Source organism: Lepidochelys olivacea, assembly GCF_965140295.1.
Source record: "Lepidochelys olivacea isolate rLepOli2 genome assembly, chromosome: 2".
Taxonomy (NCBI): Eukaryota; Metazoa; Chordata; order Testudines; family Cheloniidae; genus Lepidochelys; species Lepidochelys olivacea.
In genome coordinates, this window is record NC_140412.1 from 230,172,639 (window position 1) to 230,195,498 (window position 22,860).

General features: G+C 43.7%; 1 protein-coding gene and 1 long non-coding RNA gene across 3 annotated transcripts in view; one reads left to right on the forward strand and one right to left on the reverse strand.

Moving 5' to 3' along the window:
* LOC311515564 overlaps positions 1 to 2,823 on the forward strand; it is a 33,003-nt gene extending 30,180 nt beyond the window's left edge. The window contains exon 3 of the long non-coding RNA XR_014710179.1: positions 2,170 to 2,823. This is a non-coding gene — a long non-coding RNA (uncharacterized lncRNA). The remainder of the gene's footprint in view (positions 1 to 2,169) is intronic.
* The window catches only part of CUBN (cubilin), a 227,628-nt gene that overhangs the window by 23,332 nt on the left and 181,436 nt on the right, over positions 1 to 22,860 (reverse strand). For both annotated transcript variants that reach the window (XM_084618746.1, XM_084618745.1), the window contains 4 exons: positions 21,227 to 21,376; positions 10,264 to 10,464; positions 7,511 to 7,640; positions 5,687 to 5,904 (listed from right to left, as the gene is read on the reverse strand). In XM_084618746.1, coding sequence (XP_084474872.1) covers positions 5,687 to 5,904; positions 7,511 to 7,640; positions 10,264 to 10,464; positions 21,227 to 21,376 — 699 coding nt within the window. The remainder of the gene's footprint in view (positions 1 to 5,686; positions 5,905 to 7,510; positions 7,641 to 10,263; positions 10,465 to 21,226; positions 21,377 to 22,860) is intronic.

Sequence of the window (22,860 nt, forward strand, 5' to 3'; positions counted from 1 at the left end):
TCCATTCCTAAAAATATTTATTAGGATAAAAAAAGCTGTGTGGCCTTCAAGGAAAAAAAATTGGGCAGCGTGGAAGCAGCAGTGAATATAGTGGACTCCTGACAGATTGCTGGCAAAGAGTAAAGTTGTCTCTGGGAACTTGGGCTGGGTGCTAAAGTTGGCGAGGAGGAAAATGCATTCTGTTGTACATCATGCTGGTCCTTTACAAGGAGGCCGTCTGTACTTCTACCAGCTGCTATTGAAGATTCCATAAACAATGGGAAGACAGAGGCCTAGCCATGTCCCCAAGCCAAGTAAGACTATAGCCTCTTGGGGATATAGAGAATGAACAGGAATTTTTGCTGCCTTCTTCCCCTGCAACTTAGTGCTGTTTTGGATGGGGAAGGGAGGGAGAAGCTCCCTACCTTGTCACATGCATTTCCCAGCATATTCACACAGCCTTGGGCAGCACCGTGCCTTTAGAATGTTAATGCTGTTGCAAATCCCAGCTCCAAAGAGAATGGCACACCTTCAGAAGCTGCTAAAATTCTCCTTTTGATCGTTTAGAACATTGCATTTACTGTCATAACTAAAAAGAAAAGGAGTACTTGTGACACCTTAGAGACTAACCAATTTATTTGAAGCATAAGCTTTTGTGAGCTAGCTCCCGAAAGCTTATGCTCAAATGAGTTGGTTAGTCTCTAAGGTGCCACAAGTACTCCTTTTCTTTTTGCGAATACAGACTAACACGGCTGTTACTCTGAAACCTGTCATAACTAAGACAGTCAGAGTGTGTAGAGGAGGACAGAAAACAAGAAAGATAAGCTGCTGGGCAGAGACCATTATAAGCTGTTAAATAGGGTTGCTTTTACACCCCATTGGATAGGGGTCAATTATTTTAAAACGAAAATACAGTCGACTCCCCAAGAGGAATCACAAATAGGTGCCAGGGGAATCATATTCACCCCACTCTTCCAATATTGCTAAATGGGAGGCGCAGGGGAGGGAGGGTTGTGTTCCTGCTAGATGGAAAGGAGGCGCCAGGGGAGAGCAGCATCCTGCAATGGAAAGGGGAGCCCCGGTATGGAAAAGATCAAGAACTGCTGCAATGGTGTCTTAAATAAACAACTTCCTTTCTCTACAGAGCAAGGAACGGTTTTCAGGGGTTCATTCCTTGCTATGCAAAAGCTACAGTTATCACTTAGAAAAGGAAATTAAACACAAGATTGTCCCAGTATGCTACAGAGTAAATGTGAAAAGTCCCCTTTACAGCAAGGTTCACCTGAACAGGTCAAGTCTTCCCCTTTTGCAGAGGGTGGATACATAAGGGATCATTGGTCCAATCACGCTCCAGTGCACACAGTCCTTACTTGTCAATGTGGGAGAAACTCTTCCTCCCAGAAGCATCTTATCTGACCAAAACCCTTAGCCTCTGATTGGCTTATCTCCCCCAGCCACTGAAGAGACAAGCACTCATTCTGTGACATAGGGAAATATCATTATCTTCGTTTTAAGGGCCAGAAACTAAGACAGAAAGGTAGAAGAACTTAACTAAGGCAACACAAGGAGCCCAGCTGTCCATTCCTTCCTACAGTTCTGGTACGCTGACAATCCCTAGAGGCTGGGCTCTTCCACTCTGCTCAATTCGTGCTTTTAACACGACAGCATATCCAGCCCATCACAGTACAGATGAGCGTGAACCACAACATCAAGATCTGAATCCAAATTATGAACCATCCCCAGAGTTAAGGGGCTTTTGATTCTGGGGTTTTGATTTGGTCCATCATAGTGATCGGACCCATCTGTGAAATTCAGATCTGCATCAAAGTTAAAATTCTGAAGACTCCCTCCCCCTCCCCCCATCACCAGTACCAGCTATGTTTGGATCTAAGGGGTTTGGTTTGGGACCATCTCTAGTTATGATGAGTAACAACCACCAAGGCAATCATAATAGTGGATGAGCACACAGGGTTGTAATGAGTGCTTTGTATTCTCCTTATCCAAATGTGTCAGATCACAAAAATATTTTTGACAAAGATTGTAGTTTGTGCTGTGGTGATTTGACAGTGTAGCATCAGACATACAGTTGCATATTTCTAAAGAAATACATTTTAAATAATAGATTGAGCATGGTTGGCCTGCCAAATTAATACTAATGAATGATTTTTGTTGATTTGTTTTTCACAATAGATTGTGCCTGATGGAAAGAATTCAACCCTTGCAGAGGATGCAGCATCAATGATGTGAATTAATTGCTTTAATTAAAACAGTGCCATTTTTCTCAATTTTCAGGATTTAGATCCTATGATGCCTAGTTTTCCTACATCCTGCAATGTTTTTGTGAGTTACAACACTTACTGATCCTCCCTTCATTGCTCTCCCCGCCTCAGTGAGCAAGTTGACCACCTTTCTATAAAATTCACAAAGGATGAACTACAAATAACCCTAGTTTTTTGGCACCATCCCTAAGAGAAGCCCAATCAGCAATGAAATTTGAAAAGTTTATGAAGAAAGGAAATAAGCTAAGTTTAGTTTTCTGCAACTGAGTTTATGGTTTCTACTCACCTCTTTCCATGACATAATCAGGGTCACTAACAACATTAAACAGAGCATAATAATTACATTATCCAGTTGTGCTTCTCTAATATAACCACAGAATAATGTACTCATTGTAGAGTAATAGAGATTTATGTTTGCAGCTGACCTACAGATATCACGCAGTAATTTGCAGTCATAAATTGCCCTCTGATTGCATTTGCTGTTGTAGAGATACTGTTTTTGTATTCCTACAAATCCATATGTTTTTTTTTTCCAGACATGAGGGGGTTACTTTAAAGACTAATTTAAAATAAAAAGCTCTCTGGTGTTTGTGGCTTTACTGTCTCAATTTTTAAGCATTATTCTTTATGCTCAGATTACAAAGATGTGTTACAAAGTTTCCTGGAGCTATGCATCAGCCCAGCCAAGCTGTAATGGTTTATGGGATTGTGACTCTTTAAAATCTTTATATATAAGATTTTCTATTTCTTGGCCCCTTTCCACCAACACGAGATCTTCAGAATCCTGTGTAAATACCCTATGGCTCATTCCTTGTAGCTTGCTTCCCACGGGTAGGGGGAAAACAAGACAGAGATATAAAATCAAGAGCCACTCTCCACATACACATTATGACAAAGTCACACCTGACAGATATACAAGAGTTGTGGAAGGCAGATATAAAAGCCCCAGAATGTTGAAGGCCTTTTTTCCTATAAACTGAAAAGGTTACCTCAGATTAATTCGAGACACCTGAGTCCAATTAAGGGCTGCCAATGACATTTAAAAACCCCTCTTCTTGTGAGAGAGAAGGAGGTATGAGAAGCCAGTTACAGCAGAGAGAAAAGGCTTCTCCTGGGTGGGAGGCTCTTTCTCCTCCTTATAGGGAAAAACCGCCAAGTTGACAGCTGTTTAGTAAAGGACTGGCCACAGAAACCAGCCTAATAAGGCAACACCCTGAAGAAGGGGTAGGGAAAGGTATTCCTTTTTGTGTTGTGCATTTTTATATAGTTGTTTTGCTTTTGAGAACTACTTGGCCCTACCCTGAGGCCCAACTTTTAAACATTCTGAAAAATAAACCAGAGTGAAGAATAAAAACCCTACAGAGTAGGACTGATTTACTCCAGGCCCTCGCTGCCTGAGGGAGAAACTCTGAGGCTAACAATGTGAAAGAGGTGCCTTGCCACAATATATGCACAGATGCATGCATGCACACACATCCGCATGTACACACACACCCCTCCCCACATACATTACATGAAGATCTATTTCACTCCTATATCGCTCCATTCCTTTAGTTTCTGAATTAGTCCTGCAACACCACAACCATCCTCTCCCTGGGAGGTGGGTAGGTCTCCCTCCAGAAATACCTCAAGGATTCTTTTTTAAATTGATATAAGGCTCATCCTCCCCTGGGGAAACAATCAAGGTTTCCGCAGAATCCCTGAAAGTTTGTCCATCTTTCACTGTGTTTTTTGAGCAGAATCTCATACAGGTAAATCTAGAGCAACAGTTTCCAAATTATGGTCTGCAGACTGCTGGGGGTCCGCAGACTATGCTGAAGGGTCCACAAAACTTTGTCATTGCATAGAACAGTGGTTTTCAACCTATGGTCCACAGACTCCTGGGGTCTGCAGACTATGTCTAAGATTTCTAAAGGGGTCTATACCTCCATTTGAAAAATTTGGGGGGTCTGCAAATGAAAAAAGGGTTAAAACCACTGATCTACAGTCAATGCCTGAAGAAACTTCTGACCACCTGCTAGTCTGAGGACCGAGACAGTCCTCAAAGGCTGACAGCTTTGGGAGTCTCTGCTGATCTCATCTTTGAAGCACAGAGCCACAAGAGTAGAGACCAATCATGCCTAGTATTTAATAGATTTTCACAGAGAGCACTATGTGAAACAACATTAGCAGAAGCGCATTTGATGGACTACATGAGAGAACAGTCCACCAGGCAAATTTTAAAGTTTTCTGTAGCAATTACTAGACTAAAGCTAAGAGGAGTTAATAACAGTAATGGCCAAACCTGGGAATACTATGTTTGGCAAGGATATGGTGCCACTTATACTCCTTATCCCTAAATACTTAGACTGTAACAAATGAAAAACAGCTATTTGGGGGGGTGGGGTCAATGGTTCAGCTAAAGGCTATGTTTATCCTACCACAAGGCCTTTCATTCTGGAGTGTCTGAGTGTATGCTTTATAAACATGGCCATTATGTCTTTTTTTGTCCAGAGAATGAATTAATTAGGCAACAAAGTATTGGATATTATATTAAAGCAGTTTAAAGATGATAATCATTTATAACTTATCACTACCAACAATTCAGATGTTACAGAAAGATCACCTTTCAGACTAGGCAGGGAGACGGACTTTAAAATTTAAGCATCTGGTCAAAGCAAGAATCAAGAACTACCCTGAGCACTGTCTAGGGTGCCCATAAAAACAGTACTTTGCTCACATAACCAATTCGTTCCATTATGATGACAGAGCAAGGCTGGGCTGGCTGAAGGATTGGGGGAGGTCAGTGAAATGATTTGTTGGGGCACCTCAAGCTTCACTGATGTATTTTATTTTAAAAAGGTATGAAGTGGGGGGGGGGGTGGAGGGAGGAGGCAGTGCTGCAAAGAGCAGGGCGGGGGGAGGCAGGGAGGGTGTCTATCTTCAGGCTATCACTAACCTCCTGCTGCAGAATTACAGCCCAGCTGCTGTGCCAGTGTCCATCCATAAGGTCCTCCAAAAGCGGGAGATGTGAGTGCTGCTATGCCTTCTGCCACTCAAGGGACAACTATGCATTTTACGACGTAGATAAGAGTTAAATTAAGGCTATGTCTATGCTTGTGGCGGCATGTGTAGCTACACACTACAGTGAAAGGCGAGCTACGTCCACCCTTGTCTACTTGGGCTGCTAGAGAGACAAGGTGGGTGAGGAAATATCTTTTATGGGATTAACTTCTGTTGGTGAGAGACAAGCTTTCGAGCTCCACAACACTCTTCTTCAGGCCACCTCACCAGCACTGTCCCTCTCATATCCTGGGACCAACATGTCTACAGCAACACTTGTACTACTGAGAGCCCCACCTTGTCGCCAGAGGCTACAACAGCTGCTCATCAGAGGACATGGCTTGCCTTCAGATAACAGGGAGTATTTGCTGGGATAGTATTCTTACCTATTGTCTCTCTGAAAGATGCTTTCCAGCCTCCAGCTACTTCAAAGAAATCAGTCTTAAACACCAGGAGCAAGTCATTGCTGGAGCTCTTAATAGTTGGAGGAGGTTCTGAGCCGCAGAATTTGCCAAGGAGTGGAGCATAGATGTCTGAGCCATCATATACAGCCACATAATCTTTGTAACAAGAGGAGGAAGCTTCAAGGCGAAAGTCATTGAATCTGTAAGATACAATGTAGGAGGTTACATTATCGCAGTTTTGTTTTTATTCAGATGCTGGGTGGTTTTTGGTGTTTGTGGAAATAGTAATGGCCGGAGCCAAGCATAGGGTGGGTAGAGCTGGGCAAAATAGATTCAGTCAATCCAAAACTGTTAGTGAATAGTTTAGGGGGTATAGAGTATGGTGTGGGGGACACACCTCCTCCTGGTTTGTGAATCTAGCCCTGTAAAAATGTCTGGAAACAAAACATTTTGGGCTGAACAAAGCATTTCTTTTGACCCCCAGTGGACTTTTTCGATTCACCAAAGATTCCAAAAAATTTCAGACATGATTCAAACCCAAACTGATTTTTTTTCCATAACTGCTATCAAACTGAAAAATCAGTTTTTCTCCCAGCAATAAGTGTGGGCAGGAGCCCTTCAGGAAAGAGTTTTATCTTAACTAATTAGCCTCTCACAGTTTGTATGGCAACTTCCAACTTATCTGTATGTGTATATATATATATATATATATATATCTTCTTACTGTATGTTCCATTCTATGCATCCTTTGAAGTGGGCTCTAGCCCACGAAAGCTTGTGGCCTAATAAATGTGTTAGTCGCGAAGGTGCCACAAGTACTCCTGTTCTTTCTGCAGATACAGACTAACACGGCTGCTACTCTGAAACCTTTAGATATTAGTGACCCCATTTATGTCCAGGCCAGTTATGCTCACAAGACAAGCTTGAAGTGAAACTTGATAACCAGCATGCATCAACATGGGTGTCTTCATTTCCAGGAAGAAAAGGAGTACTTGTGGCACCTTAGAGACTAACCAATTTATTTGAGCATAAGCTTAGTTTGAGCATAAGCATAGTTTCCAGGAACTATGCAGATCTTGCATATTCTTTGAGAATCAGTATCCTCACTCATTTATGCAAAGAGCCAAACCATCGGCTTCTGTGGGCACTTTGGATGTACATGAAATGCAGAATCAGCCCCCAAGCCAGCATGCTACTTAGCTGGGCAAATGTATTCTAATCATACGCAACCTTTTCATAATTCCTTCCTCTCCCAATGCTATAAACTAAGCTTTAATATTGATAAAACACAAGAATTATTTTGTTTCAGAATTTTAAACTGCAATATTTTGTGGCTGTTACATCTTTTTTAAATTATGCCATTTCTGGGAAGGGAATATTATCTGGGCTTTAAGAAAAAAAGGTCACTAGTTTCCAAAAGAGGATTTTAATTTACATTATTCACAAGCTCATACCTACCCCAAAGCAGCCAATTGGTGAAGTTTAGCTCAGTGAGTGAATAGCATTTTATATGATGATTCAGTCCCTTTGCAAGACACAGTGGGAAGCAAAAATTACAGTGATATCTTGCTAATAATAACTAACTGACAGTTTGTAAGACAAACAGTTTTCAACAAGTTTGGTTTTTATGGGGATAATAAGGTCTGCTTCAATGCTTTACATGGACATTTCCTAGTCCACTTCAAGTTCTCCATTGGAAAAGAGAATATATAATGACTCTCTTTACCAAAATACTTTTAAAAAAAAAAATCAGAACCAGAGACCTTTCTGTCCCTCTTAATGAGATGCTGAACTTGGATTACATACTTGAGTGCCACGACTTTGTTGTTTCCAACTGTGATGTGGTATGAGCAGTTCATATTGTTGTGATAATCAGTAAATGAATGGGCAGGGCTGCTGACTGTGCCAGAGGAACCATTGAAAAGGCCACCACAAGCTGCAATGAAAGCAAAAAGAGGAAGCAGAGATCAATTAATATCTGAATATAAACCAGATGCCAAATGTGAGAGTATCATGAAGCAAGGGGGATAATTTTACTATCCAGATACAGGCAAGACAAGATTCTTGATAACTAAAAGGAGCATCTCTTGTCACCATGCTAAGAAGAGTTGATTGTGGAAGTTTATACCACCCTGAAATGTAAAATGAACTCTTATGATTTTGGCAGTATCCTAGTAACCCAGTTGTATTTTTCTGCTACATTTCCCCCCACTGATACCATGCTTGTGCAATAACAGACAAGCAAAATCCTGACCCTGTCTTATAAGACATGAAGGAGGGAATGGATAAGCACCACGAAGCTATATAAACTGGTTGTGAACCAGGTGCATCTTGAGGAGTGGGTATGCACCTGCTCTACAGTAGCTTGTGTGTTGCTACTTGGTGGTTAGAGAACTTGGGAAATGGGTGTATTCTTGGTTCCTTTGAACTGTGTGGGAGTCTTACCATTAACTTAAATGGGGTCAGGATTTCACTCCATCTCCTCTCAGATAGCCCTGCCCCCTATTCATACCTTCACTCTCTCCTTCCTGCTGGAGCTGAGGGATTGTGCTGACCTAGTGAATCCCACCCAGCTCTAGAAGGGTGGGGAGGGGAGGAACCATACCAGTCACTGTGCGGCTATTTCCTTTACCTCCTCTCCCCTTGGGATTCTTCAGCTGGTTGGGGGTGGCAGGGAAATCCCTAAGCTACACATTTCATTCAGTGTCTCCCCAGCTATCAGTCAGCTGGGAGGAATCTGCCCTCCCCCTCTGCTGAGGCATCTGGAAGGCATTGCATTGACTCAGTACTACCTCTGACATGGGCTCCCTATCTGGCAGTGGGTAGAGTAACAGACTGTGCTGTTGGGGAGGGGCTATGACTGGGTGGTCCTGTACATGCAACCAAGCTGCTTCAGAACAGGGTCAATTTAAGCATCTGCAACTGTGGGATGAAGGTGCTCCTGTGAATTTCACACCATAGATGTTGCTAAGGTCAGGATGTGGCCTGATGTTCGTTCCCAACTTCACTGCTTGAGGGAACAAATCCTATGCAAAACCAGCTGAAACCTGCACTGCCTACTCATGTTCCTTATTTTATAATCTTAAATGGCCCTGGCTTCCCTGTGCCCTGCCGACAAATAGTCCAAACCCACACACAGCTTCTCAAGTTCTAAAGACCAGCCATTGCCCCAGGCAGCCACCACCTTCATAAAGCAAAGCCCGTGAAGGCTGTTGACTGCACAGCCCCTCATTCCACATTCGCAGCTCAGGTAGGGGGGCTGCTGAACACTGTACCCTGGAACTTTGACAAATAAGAGACAAAAGCTAAGTGGATTAAAAAGCAGCATTCATGCTAGGCAAGCAGAGGAAAGCCTTTTCATTTCTCTTTCAGCAAACAATACAACTAGAAGGAAGAGGAATGTTAATTGCTAGAATCTGCGTTGTACAGAGCAACAAGCTAATAAGGCCATAGTTATACTTCTCAAATGTCATAAGTCACAAGTTACACAGCCGCAGCCAACTTGAGTGAGTTATGAACGTCTTTTCATGAGTAAATGCCCATTGTCATCCTTCGGTGCCATTCTGTCTAGCCTGTGGCTACTGGGGCGATTCATTTTAAACAGAAGTACTGGACTTTATACATTTTGTTGTGGCTGTTGTTCAGAGGAGGAAGGTAATGAGGGAAATTTCACAGCTATTAACAGCACGCTCTTACATGTGCTTTGCTGGTGCAAATGAAACAGTTTTTCAAAAACCAGACGATAGTTCAATTGATCTTGAAAACAGAATCAGTTTGGATTTACTATATTGGTGCAGTAGGAATGACTTCATGTATTCATTTCACTTTCCTAATACCCACTTCCTCTTTAAAAGAAATGGACATCTGATGTGAATCATGATATGTATTCGTGGAGTATGTACATTCAAAGGAAAAATGTGTTTAGAGCTTGATTCTCACTGACACTAAGGCCCCTTTAGGCTGTCTTTAGCAAGTAGGTGTAAACATAACTGAGCCCATGTTAGGACCCCATTACACTGCTAGTGTGGTGTAAAGGGGTCTTGGTATAATTTCAGAATCAGGCTCAGAGCGTTATTTTTTGCCATCCTCCTGCATGTAATAACAATTTTTCTTCAGGTAAATTAACTAGTGGCACATCTTTGGAATGTCATTTTAAAATAAAAGTTCACTCAAACCCTATTGTTTTTGTGGAGCAGATGGCTATACAACATTCATGTGGTCTCAGATTCAGAGATGGCCCCATTCAGAGCCCTTTAGGTAGATAATTCCTATAAAGGGGGAGAGTAGAGTGCCTGAGAGCTGGGACAGTCAGGTCACAGGCAGTACATGATAAAACATGCTGCTCACTCCCAGGCCCCACTCCTAAAAACCCTCTTTGCAGAGAATATGGGAAGTGTGAACTCTGCCTATCTGAGGGAAACCCACAGCAGGGCACAATGGCTCCTCTCCAGTGTTGCACTTGTCCCCTCTGCATTGCACATGCAGAAGAGGCAGCTAACATTCACTCACTCAAATCTCACTACTTTTACCCACCAAAGCGAATTGCTGCGGCTACTCACAGATTATTCTGTATGTTGCCAGGAATCCAAGGCCTACTATATGAGAGTCAGTGTAGAAGTTGAGGAGCATAGACCCAAAGGAACTGACAGGCCTCGGGATTTCAGTACCACACATTGTGATGACCGGGTATGGAGTTACCCTGATACCTCTGAAAATTTTCACTCCATCATAAGCACAAGTTCCAGTGGAGAGTGCCTGGGCTGCAAAGGATGTGAAATGCAGAAGTGTTAGCAGCATACATTCAATGGAACTTATTGAGTATTACATACTCACAGAGTAATATAATAAAATAAAATAATAATAATAAATAATAATAAATGTATACTTTCCACCCAAGGATCTCAAAGCACTTCACAAGGTGGCTTACTCATTAACTCCCTGTGAAATAAATATAATTTTTAACATATGAGGAAACTGAGGCACTGAGAGGATAAGCAACTTCCCAAGGAGGTACAAATCAGTTGCAGCAAATTCAGACATCCCAAGTTTCCAGGGTGTACACAATCCATGGGATTAACTCCTTGTGACAGGGTGCTGGGCAAAGGATTGCAGACTCAGCCCTCTGTCACACGCAATCCTTGTTAGGGGGAACAAATTAGAGTGGGCTGGAGATAACCTGGCCCTAATTGGGGAGGCAGAGACAACTGCTCTCTAATTAGCCTGGGGCTGCATAAAAGCCTCAAGGGAAGGAAGCCAGGAGAGAGCAGGAGGAAAGGGAAAAGGCAGGGAATGAAAGCAGGGTGGTAGCTTCCCCCTCCCCTCTGCAGATGGTGAAGGTAACGCCTCGCTTAATGTTGTAGTTATGTTCCTGAAAAATGGTACTTTAAGAGAAATGATGTTAAGAAAATCCAATTTCCCCATAAGAATTAATGTAAATGGGGGGGTTAGGTTCCAGGGAAATTCTTTGCCAGACGAAAGACTTTATATATATTACATACACACACAGAATACGTTTTAAACAAACAATTTAATATTGTACACGGCAACGATGATTGTGAAGCTTTGTGAAGTCAGAGGGTGGGATATTTTCCAGGGAATGCCTTACTGCTAAATGATGAACTAGCACTTGACTGAGCCCTGAAGGGTTAACAAATTGTTAAAAGAAAAGGAGTACTTGTGGCACCTTAGAGACTAACCAATTTATTTGAGCTTGATAACGGCTGGAGTAATTTTAAAACAACAGCCAAGGATCCTCATGAGAAAGCCAGAGGGTTTTCCCAGGTTGGACTAATTTGAACTTCAGTCCCAGCGTATCTTCTATATTTTCCAAAATTCTCAGTCTTTTTGGACTTTTGCTGAAAAAAGAATATAATGAAGACATTAAATTTATAGCTTTTTAAATGTCTTTTGAAGAGTCTGCAGCTCATACTAGCGCTAGTTGGAGTAGATGGCATTTGCAGTGTGTATAAGAGAGACTAGGGTTACACTTTTCTCTGAGCAAAGCTTATACTCCACCATGTCTTCCAGAGAAGTTTGCAGCTCCATCAAATGCACAAGCAGCCATCTGTTTGGGGTCCACTTGACAAGCATTTAACTCTTCTAAGATGTGGGTTGTCACAGACGCAGCTGATGTGTCTTCTAAAATTGAACATCTAGAAATGCATCTACTGGCCTACCACTGCCATCAAGATAACGTACACAATGACTTAATACTTGATGACCATTTGCATTGGTGCATTCATAAGCCAAGTACGCAAATTTTTTGAATGTGGTGAGAGAGTTCTTCGCTTTTTCAACTGTTGAGTCTTTCACTGTTGCACGACATGCTTCTAGACAGTCAGTTGAGTTTCTTGCAGAAAGATAGTGAGCATCTGCTGGTCTTGTTCGGAACCAGCGTTCAACTTCAGGATGAACAAGTGACAATGCACTTAACATTGGCCTCCAGTTTGTAGTGTGTGTTATCTCTTGCTTAAATAGAAAGTATGATGCCACGGCCATGTTTGTTTGCATGAACTCTGTTGTGTCTCCAGCATTCTTAACAGCCTCATTAACACTCACCGGTGTTGTTCTTGGTCTGTGGAGACTCAGAGTTCCGAGGTGCTTTCACATGAGTTCACCTCCCAGGTGGGGGGCAAGAAGGTACCTTGCTCGTTCCTCCAGCTGCTCACTGTTCGCTCTGGCCACTGTTGTTCGTTGTGCCACCGTTCACTCCATCGCTCTGTTGCCAATGGCCCTGCACTGTCACCTGCCACTGTGACCTCTGCAAGTTGGTCTCTTGAGGTTCCACCGGTTCTCAGTGATTTCAGGTGAGCTCTCACTGGGGAAACCTCGCTGCTAGTGCAGACTGGGCCGTCTCTTCCACAGAAACACTGTTCCACAGCAGGTCTAAGCACTTAGACCTGATTATCAGTGATTTCAGCTGTAGCGATCACTTAACAAGACAAAAGACTATCCATGGAGCCTAATCAGCTCTGTCTTTAAACAGAGGAGAGGGGCAGGTCTAATAGTACTTGTGACTCAGGCAGCCCATCAAGCAAAACACTGATCCCCACCCTCTCTCTTGATACCCTCAATCAGCACAGGCTAAGTACAATTCTACTGCCCTTTACTCATACAATAAGAACAACAACATTTCATTCCCCTTCCCCCCCCATTCAAGTGATTTGTAACCCAACCCCAGCCAAAATCTATCACTTGGGCAACACAGCTGTTTGATGGATACCTAGGTAGATTAGGTATGAATGTAAATACAATCTGGTCCTGAAGCCTTTCCCCCCAGCCTCCAGTTCATCACTAGCTGTCAAGGAGAGCTCATTTAGACTTTGCTTACAAATCATAATTTGAAATTATTAGGCTGGCCAACATCACTGAAATGAATGCACTGATGTCATAAAAAACAACAGCTGTATAAGGAAGCTAGTCTATGTTTATACTTTTTAAATCTATGATACTTTTTCAGATACACATATTTTATCATACACTGTATATGCTTTTAAAGTGTGTATCAATGTTTCAATTTTGATTCAAATTTCCAAACAATCACTAAATTGGAAACACAGCATGTAACTAGTTCACAAAACTGGGGTGGGGTTTGGGATTGGGGAAATTCGGGGCGGGGGTGTAGGGAAATCCCAGAGCAAGGAGCTGATGGGGGGCTGCCAGTCCACCCTGGTTCCAAGCCCCCACCAGCTTGCTCCAATGGGCTGCTCTTTCTGCAAGCAGTGGACACAGCAGGTGGCTGCCAAACAATGTTATAAGGAAGCATTGTGCAGCTTTAAACGAGCATGTTCCCTAATTGATCAGCAACATAACAACAAAACAACGTTAACTGGGATGATTTTAAGTAAGGAGTTACTGTACATGGTAAAATGGTGGTGGGAACAAGCCTAAGAATAAAGTACACCAGTGGTTACTAAACCCAGGGTCTCAGCGTGACTTTGTGACCCTAGCAGAGGCAGAAGCCAAAGGGGCTCTGCTACATGTGGGAGATTGTCCAGGATCTCCTGTGCCAGAAGCAAGTGTTTGGCACCTTGGAGATAGAGGAGACCCTGCAATGGCTGATCAAGCAGCAGGAGGAGGTGCAGAAGATAATGCAAAGATTTCAGCAAGCCTACCAGCTGGAGAGACAGGCCTTGCTCCCCTGGCAGGCAGAACAGCAGAAGAGCCTGCAAGACTTCATTCGGGAACAGGCCAGCATCCAATAGCAGTTCCTGCAGAAAGTGGTGGGTCCCATGGGAGGGGATGGCGTTCGGGTGCGAGGCCTAGGACTATATAAAATGGGCCTGACAGATGACCCCAACACCTTCCTAGGCACATTGAGTGGGTAGCTGCTGGGGCTGGATGGGACAGGGCAACCTGGGCTCTGCGACTGGCTCCCTATCTAGCCGGCGAAGCCCAGTGGCCTACATGGCCCTAAGTGAAGAGCAGGCCAGGAATTATGAAGTAGTGAAGGCAGCCATCCTGGATCGGGTGGGGCTGTCAATGGAGAAGTACTGCCAGAAGTTCTGGGCAGTGAGGTGGACGGGGTGTTGTGGCCCCAGGCATTTGTCCAAAAGTTAATGGACTGGGCCACCCGCTGGCTGAGGCCGGATGCCCAGACAGTGGGGGAGATCATGGATGCGCTTGTCCTAGAACAATTCTTACAGGCCTCCCCGAGAACATAAAGGTGTGGGCGAGGAGGCACCCGAATACAGTTGAGGCAGCTGTAAAACTCACAGAGGAGTACGCGGCAGCGGACTTCCCCAGGAAGGAGGGATGGCCGAGCAGGGATGTGGAGACCGGGAGAAGGCCCAGAGAAACCCCTCCTGGGAAGGGCCAGGAAAACAAATCGGAGGACACCCGAGGGGTTCCCCCACGGTCCCAACCAGTGGTCTGCTGGCAAAGTGGACAACTAGGACACAAGAAGGGGGACTGCCCCCACACATGGATTGTGGGTGGGTGGAGTTTTGTGGCTGGGCAAATGCTGGAAGGCAAGTAAAGGAGTGGAAACTGTCCACCATTCCAGTGAGGATGGGAAGGAAACCCCAGTGAGGCCTGGTGGACTCAGCCTCAGCCTGCTCTCTGGTACAAAGGAAGCAGGTGAGGCTGCACTGGTGGATTCTGGTGCGAAGATGGACATACAATGTGCCCACAGGGATAGGAGGCAATACCCTATTACCCAGGTGTCCCTTGAGGTTTGGGGCAGGTTTAAATGGCAACAGGTCAGGGTAGTAAAGGGCCTGCCTTATCCCGTGGTAGTGGGTACAGACTAGGGCTCCTTCCCAGGAGGGAAGGTGGGCAGAGGGAGAAAGTCCAAGATAGGGAAAAGGGGAGATTCCCTGAAGAAGGGTCTAGAGACCCCCCGGCACAAAACGCCTAGACAACACAGTGGAGCTAAGGCAGGCTCCCTGCCTGCCCTGGCTCTGTGTGGCTCCCGGAAGTGGTCGGCCTGGCCAACTCCTAAGCGCAGGGAACCACGGCCAATGGGAGCACCTACAGTCACAGGCAGCATGCAGAGCCCTCTAGCCCCTCCACCTAGGAGCTGGACATGCCGGCCGCTTCTGGGAGCCGCCTGAGGTAAACGCCGCCCAGCTGGAGCCTGCACCCCGACCTCCCTGCCACACTCCAACCCCCTGCCCCAGGTTGGAACCCCCTCCCACACCCAAACTCCCTCCTGGAGCCCACACCCCCTCCTGCACCCCAACTCCCTGTCCCAGCCCTGAGTCCCCTCCCACACTCTGACCCTCTCATCCCTGGCCCCACCCCAGAGCCTGCACCTCCAGCCTGAGCCCTCACCCCTTCCCACACCCCAAGCCCCTGCCCCAGCCCGGTGAAAGTGAGTAAGGGTGGGGGAAAGCAAGCGATGGAGGAAGGGGGGATGGAGTGAGTGGGGGCAGAGCCTCAGAGAAGGGGCGGGGCAGGGAGCAGGGCAAGGGTGTTCAGTTTTGTGCGATTAGAAAGTTGGCAACCCTAACTTTTTAAGGGGCTGAGACCAGCATCCCTGTAGTGCAAGGTGAGGCAGGACTCCTCTCTCTCCCAGACAACCATGATGAGCCCTGGGAAGGAGGACAGTATAAATGCTGCCTTCTGTCTCTCATAACAGGGAGATGTTAGCAGGAGGAGGAAGTCTGCCTGCTGATCTCTCCAGGATAAAAGGACTGAGTGGGAAACAGGGGCTGGCTGGAGAGAAGCAGGCTTGCAGCTGGCAGGAATTGCAACCTAGCCCTAGAAGGTGGACCAGTCAACTCTTGATCTCAGGAAGGAGAAACTCCCTATGCTTTACTCCAGATCTGAGAGGAGGGCTGTGGACTCCTGACCCCCTTAGAGGGAACCATTTGTGACCCAGCTCCAGGAGGAAGGCCTCTGGTTCACAGGCAGACGCAGCCAGAGTTATACCAGAGCAAGGAAGCCTACCTGAACCTTCACACCAATCCTGGAGGTCTTTGGACTAAAGAGGTTTGAGAAGAGGGAAACTGAGGCAGGGTTCCTGTACAGCCTCCTCCAGCTATGAGGGGCACCATGGAGGGAGCAACCCTATAACAGACGTGCTGCCTGGAGTTCACATCCTCCAGTTCCAGCCTTGCCCCGCCCTCTCTGGTTTCCATCCAGTATCCTTCACCTTTCACTGAAACTTTTGCCAAAGTCTTTGAGACCTCTTCCTAGCCCAAGATCAAATCCAGTACTCCATCCTAATCCTCCTTGATCTGCTGGACACCTTTGACACTGCTGACCATGCTCCTCTTCTTGAAATGTTGTCCACCCTTGGTTTCTGTGACTGTTCCTCCTTCTGATTCTCCTCCTACTTCTCCAGTGTATCCTTCAGATGATCCTCCTCATCACCCTCCCGATGTCCGTGGGGGAAGGGAGGGGGCACAGGGCTCTGTCTTAGGTCTGCTTCTCTTCTCTCTATATACCTTACCTCTGCCTAATCTCATCCACAAGCATAAATTCAACTCTTTATGCATACAATTCACAAATCAGCCTCTCTGTTCCAGACCTGTCTCCTGTCCAAAGGAAAATCTTAGCCTCTGTCTCTGACATCTCCTTGTGGATGTCTAGCCATGAGCTCAAGCTCAACATGGCTAGAAAGGAATTCTTAATCTCTCCTCCCATCAACCTCTTTTCCCACCCCCTTCTTTCTTGATCATGGTGGACAACACAATACCAACATCCTGCCTGTCACTCAGGCCTGTGACCCAGACATCAGCCTTGACTCAAACCTCTCCCAAGATGCTCATAGCCACACTACATATAAATCCTGCTGATTCTTTCTGCATAAGGTCTTTAAGATACAGCTTTTCCTATCCATCCACACAGCTAAAACTTATCCAGGCTCTCATCATCTCGTGTCTCATTTACTGCAACATCCTTTTCTCTGGCCTGGAAAAGTACAGTCTTGCCCCCTCCTATCCATTCAGAATGCTGCCATAAACATAATTTTTCTACCAGCAGTTCTCAAACTTCATTGCACTGAGACCCCTTCTGACAACAAAAATTACTACATGACCCAGGCTGGGGTGGGGCCAGGGCCAAAGCCTGAGCCCTGCCACCCCAGGTGGAGGGGTGGGGCCAGATCCCGAGCCCCACCTCCCTGGGCTGAAGCCCTCAGGCTTCGGCTTCAGCCCTGGGCCCCAGTGAGTTTTAAGGCTGGCCCGGCAGCTGAACCCATTGCTCTGAGGATGTCACCCCCCCCTCTTTGCATCTGTCCACCAACTCCCTCTTCTCCATTACATCAAACATAAGCTACTTGTCTTCATTTTCACTGCCTATTCCCATCCTGCCTATCATCATTCATTGACTCCTGCCTCTGACTGACCCATGACGCCAGCCTCCATTGTCAGATTATTAAATGTTCAAACAAGCACCTGTAGGCTCTCTCCCATGATGCTCTTCATGCTTGGAAGGAGCTTCTCATAATTATGTGTAAAACTAAATCATTATCCTTTTTAAAACTTTCCTCTGCTGTGAAGCCTACAAAAAACTTGGTTAGGCTGCCGGCGTGCTGAGACCCCAGCCTATCGTGCTGACCAGTATTGTTTCCTGGCACTCCCCATTGGTCTATCTATATCTGTCTCTTGTCTTATACTTAGACAGTAAGTTCTCTGAGGCAGGGAGCATCTTTGAGTTCTGTATTTGTACAGCACCTAGCACAATGGGGTTCTGATCCATAATTGAGGCTCCTAGGCATTGTTGTTGCTATTATTATTATAATAGAGAATTCTACTCCTTCATTACTTATAAACTAGCCAACTCAAACCAAATAGCAGAGGGGCTATTTCAAAAGTGAATAATTACAAAAGTCTTTTAAAGATCTCTTCTTTCAAAATAAGATATTACAAAATGTATTTATTTTCTGAAGTGCCTTGTAATAATTGAGAAAGCAGATGTGGAAGATTCCAAAATGGATTAGCAATCTTTTTACATATTGCAAAATTATAACCTCAGCATTTAAGATTAAACAAAAAAGAAAGAAACAAGCCAATAAATAATTGTTGAGGATGACATGACAACACAGTGTGGTTGCTTTGTCTAGAAAGAGCTGCACACAGTCTAACAAAATTAGAATAAATGTTGGAGGAACTTTCTCCCACTTATTTTATAGGATTTCAACAAAGTATTCATGGTACTCAGAATTCCCTGGAAGACTGCCTAATACCTGGAGAGAATTAAGGTATTTTAGCACTAATACTATGCTATTAAATGCTACCATTAAGAATATACTTAAAAGGAGGTTCTATTTGTATAAGGATTGCAAACAAAAGGTTGGATCTGAGTAACTACCTTTTAGATAATTCCATTGTTTATGGAGAAGGATTCTTATCTATTTTCAATAATTTAAAGTAGCGCAGACCTACAAGCCCAGATGCAGGAAAAGAGTAGAGAGAATATGCATCTTCTATAGAATATAAGTATCTGTGTGCCACTGGCACCAAGCAGACAAATGCACAAAAAACTTTGTGCTTGACATTAAATAAAATAGAAAAGGGAAACAAGAATAAAGGAAGCTAACTGTAGACAATGCAATTTCACTAAACAGACTACAGTAAAAACGAGGCTCTGTAACCAGATATGATCTATCGCAGAGATAGTGTAGAATAGCTCAGACTCCTAGCTACCACGAAGAAATACCGGTTAGCGCTATCATGTTTTGATCATGAAACATACAAAAATACTTCCATCCAATGCAATCCCATTTGGGTGTCCTTCCCCTTCTCTTTGATTGCTTTACTGCTTACGAGGACAGGATGAAGGAACGTGGCGTACATTCTTTACAGGAACCTTATTCAGATTCCAAGTCCGAACACTGATGATTGCTTCATTGCTATGGCCTGAATTGGTCATTTGGAAATTCTTCTACCCAGGGATCCCTTGTAGTCAGTATTGTCTCTTCACCTCCTATGCAATATCAGAAAACACACTACTTCTGCCATAGAAATCTATGATTTTATCAAATGAAAAGATCTTATTTGCTGACAGGACATGTATGTTGTTCCACTCTACCCTCTTGGCTCTGACTTTATGGTTCTCAGAACAGGGCAAAGTAAATGAGACGTGTGCTTCACAGACACTTGTTTGAAAACTGTCTCCTTAGATTCAGTTCTCCAATAAAATATTTCACTATGTTAAAACCAAGTTTTGTTTCCAATGGTGAAATAGCTAGTCAGTTATGATGATTAAAATATTCCTAAACTTTAAGTACCCAAACAGGAACATCTGAACTATGTGTGTAAAATGGGTCTAATGGGCCAAATTCAGCTATGGTCAAAGCAGGTGCAATACTCTGTTGACTCCAATATAATTGGGAACGCTTACGCCAGAACTGAATTTAACCTGCATCTGTAAAAGAGAACCAAGGGCCTGATCCTGCAAACTCTTAGGCACATGATTAACTTTTCATGTGAGCAGTCCCATTGTTCAGTGGGAATACTTGTGCATAAATGTAAGCATGTGCTGAAGGGATTACAAAATCAGGGGCTAGGATTCTTCTCTTTCATTTTAAATTTAAACACAGGCAATTTCACTCTGCTATTAGAAGGTGACCAAACTTACATTTTATTGTTAAGATCCTTGTGAAAACAACTTTATAAGCAGCTTCTGGTGGTTGACAAACTTCCTCTTTTACCACCAGATGTTCTCTTGCTCATATCCTAATTTCTTGCCTTCAAATGACTAAGGATTATGTATTTGTGTACATTGATAAAGATAACAACAAAGCAAATCAGACCTGCAGTAAAGTGACCCAAATAAATATTTAAACATATAGTTTATCACAAGGTCTATATTACTTATCTCTTTACCTCAATTTTTTAATCAATATCGATTGCAAGTATATTTTCTGAATGCCTTTATACACAAAAAAACCTCAAAAAATGGAATATACATTTTAATTTGATCTAAATGTTTCAATACCCTTAAAGACAAAGTATCATTTAAGCCAATACTGAAGCTGAATATTTCACTGGGGAAAAAAAACTAATATAATCAAAGATGTGGAAATGGGCAGCATTTGGTTTTAATGTTTCAATTTTTTTCAGAAGGACCAAGATTTGTTTTTACTACAGGTAATCCTTTAAATGTTTGTTTGCTTCTATTTTGATGAGCTCTTCCCCTAATTCACAAAGTATTAGGTTGTATTTGAACTGGAGATGAGCAAACTATTTTAGACAAAGACCACAGCGGAACCAAATCTTTGCCCCACGGTCAAATTTTAAAAAGAGCACAATTTTTGCTGAGGTCCAAAATAACTCCAAAACATTTTTTACAAGCAAAATTTGTTCACCTCTTAACTTCACAGTTTCAGCCAAAAGCAGAAGTACATTAGAAACCACCCTATATAACAGCTTGCTTGCATATCTCCTTGTTCAAATGACTCCCCATGATCCAAATCCAGGTCATCTCAAAGTCTGAGCTCTGAGTATGCCATTTGCACAATCAGGGTTCTACTGTACTGTGACAAGACTTCTGGGCTGAAATCCTGGGAGGCAATGGGAGTTTTGCCATTGAATTCAATATGGCCAGGTATTTCTCACCTGGCTAAATTCTGAAGAGACAATATTGCTAATAAATAAATAATAGCACCACTTTCAACTTCCATAGCGCCTTTCACCTGAAGATCACAAAACATTTTACAAACATTAATTAGCTGTGACTATATTCTTGCACAATAAGTAAGTGTAATTATATCCATTTTACAGATGTGGGAAATTGAGACCCAGAAAAATTAAGTGTCATGATTTGGCCAAGGTCACACAGCCAGTGGCAAAACTAGGAACAAAACCCAAACTTCCTGATTGCCATTTTCATATTCTAACCACTAATTCTTGCCAGATTTCCAGCTTCAGATAAACTTCCACTATTTTGGACATTTTTTTTCTGAATGCACCAAACCTCCAAACCAATCAAGTTTGCCAGTAAATAGTTTGCAAAATGGGGTCCTGACTTTAAATAATTATTTTTCAATATGGGAGACTCATTATACCCTTCTCCGAATAGCATGACAGTCTGTATAACACACTGGAGATATTTTAAAAAGCAAGCACTTACATTGCAAATGGAAAGTCTCAAACTGGAGGATGACAAATGACTGAGGTCCCCCATCTATGATATAATTGCAATTCAAGTTGTTGTCATACTGGCTGGGGTAGTTAGGGGAGACAATGCGACCTGCAGGGCCAGTAAAATTTACTCCACATCCTGCAAATAAGAATAACCATCGTTAAAATCTATGTAGCAACATAATGTTTAGTTTCTATTTTCTAAGACTGGGCCTTGCCCTAGTATGAGTTGGGCGAGGAGCAGGTGTAAGGATTTTTCTCTCCTCCCACCCCTTTTGGGTGCCGGTGAGATGGCCAGGTGCTACAGTAGCCCCTGGACAGGAGTAATAATACTGCAGTCCCAATGGGAAGCACAGGAACTATTCCTGCCTAGTGCCCCTGGGATTACAAGATACCTGAAGCGGGACAGGAGTGAGACAGGATCATTGCCCACCCATGTCCCCCTCAACCTGCACTGAGCAGCAAAGCTGATGAGGCATGGAGAGTGGAGCATGATGTACCATTCTGAGTGTCTGGGAGCACCCTAACTCTTATATAATGGTTTTCATCAGTCGATTCCAAAGCTTTACCAAGGTCAGTATCATTAGCTCTATTTTATAGATGGGGAAACTGAGGCACGTAGCAACAAAGTGGTTGCCCAAAGTCATCCAGCAGGCTACAGGCAGAGCCAGCAATAGAACCCAGGTCCCCTGGGTCCCAGTCCTGTACTAATGGAGTGGGTACCAACTTCTTCCAACTCCAAAAGCCTTCCTAACCTGATGCATCTCTTCTGGCTGCAGGCATGTGAAAATTAAGACTTAAAATTAAAGGGCTGTTTGCAGCCTATGGTCGATGCAAATGAACATTATGCACACTCGTTTACAAGATGGGAAAAGGTGGGCCGTTGCCTTCACTCAGAGTTTTGCCACTGACTCTAATGGGAGCAGGATCTGGCCCTAAGTCAACTGTATGGCAATAACTGACACCATAAAATGTACCTGATGCAGATCAGTTCTGATGTTATAAGCACAAAAATCTATTACGATTGTGGATTCTTTTACATTTTGGCTCAGTGTTGTTATAATCGCTTTAACACACATTTTCCTGCTGAATTTAATCTGACTCAAGTGGAGGGAAACTTGTTCATAGAGGGGTTGCTTTGGCAGCACACCAGAAAAATTAATCTGTTTTTATCAAGACAATCCCTCCTGCACTTCCAGTTGGTTTTACCCTACTGAAGACTCTGCTTTTCTAAAGGAAAAGGAGAGGATGGATCAATAATGCCATTTAAGCCAGTGGGAAAAGCAACAGTAAAACCAAGGAAGGAACTGAAAGAAGTTCCCTCCTGAGAGTAGTTCATATGCAGAGCATGGAATAAATTACTAAGGGTAGCAACACAAGCTGTTCTATATTTAGACAAAGGAGTTAAAAAAATCTTGTGAAGAAAAGAAATACAAAGGGGTTCCTTCCCCAAGGATTCTAGAATGCTATCTTCCAAATAGCTTGTTTAAAGCTATGTTGACCCCCTCATTCAGCAATTTTCTTAAGCATCTGCCTAACTTCAAGCATATGACTCCACTGACTCGTGACTTGCTTAGGCGCATGTTAGAATCATAGAATATCAGGGTTGGAAGGGACCTCAGG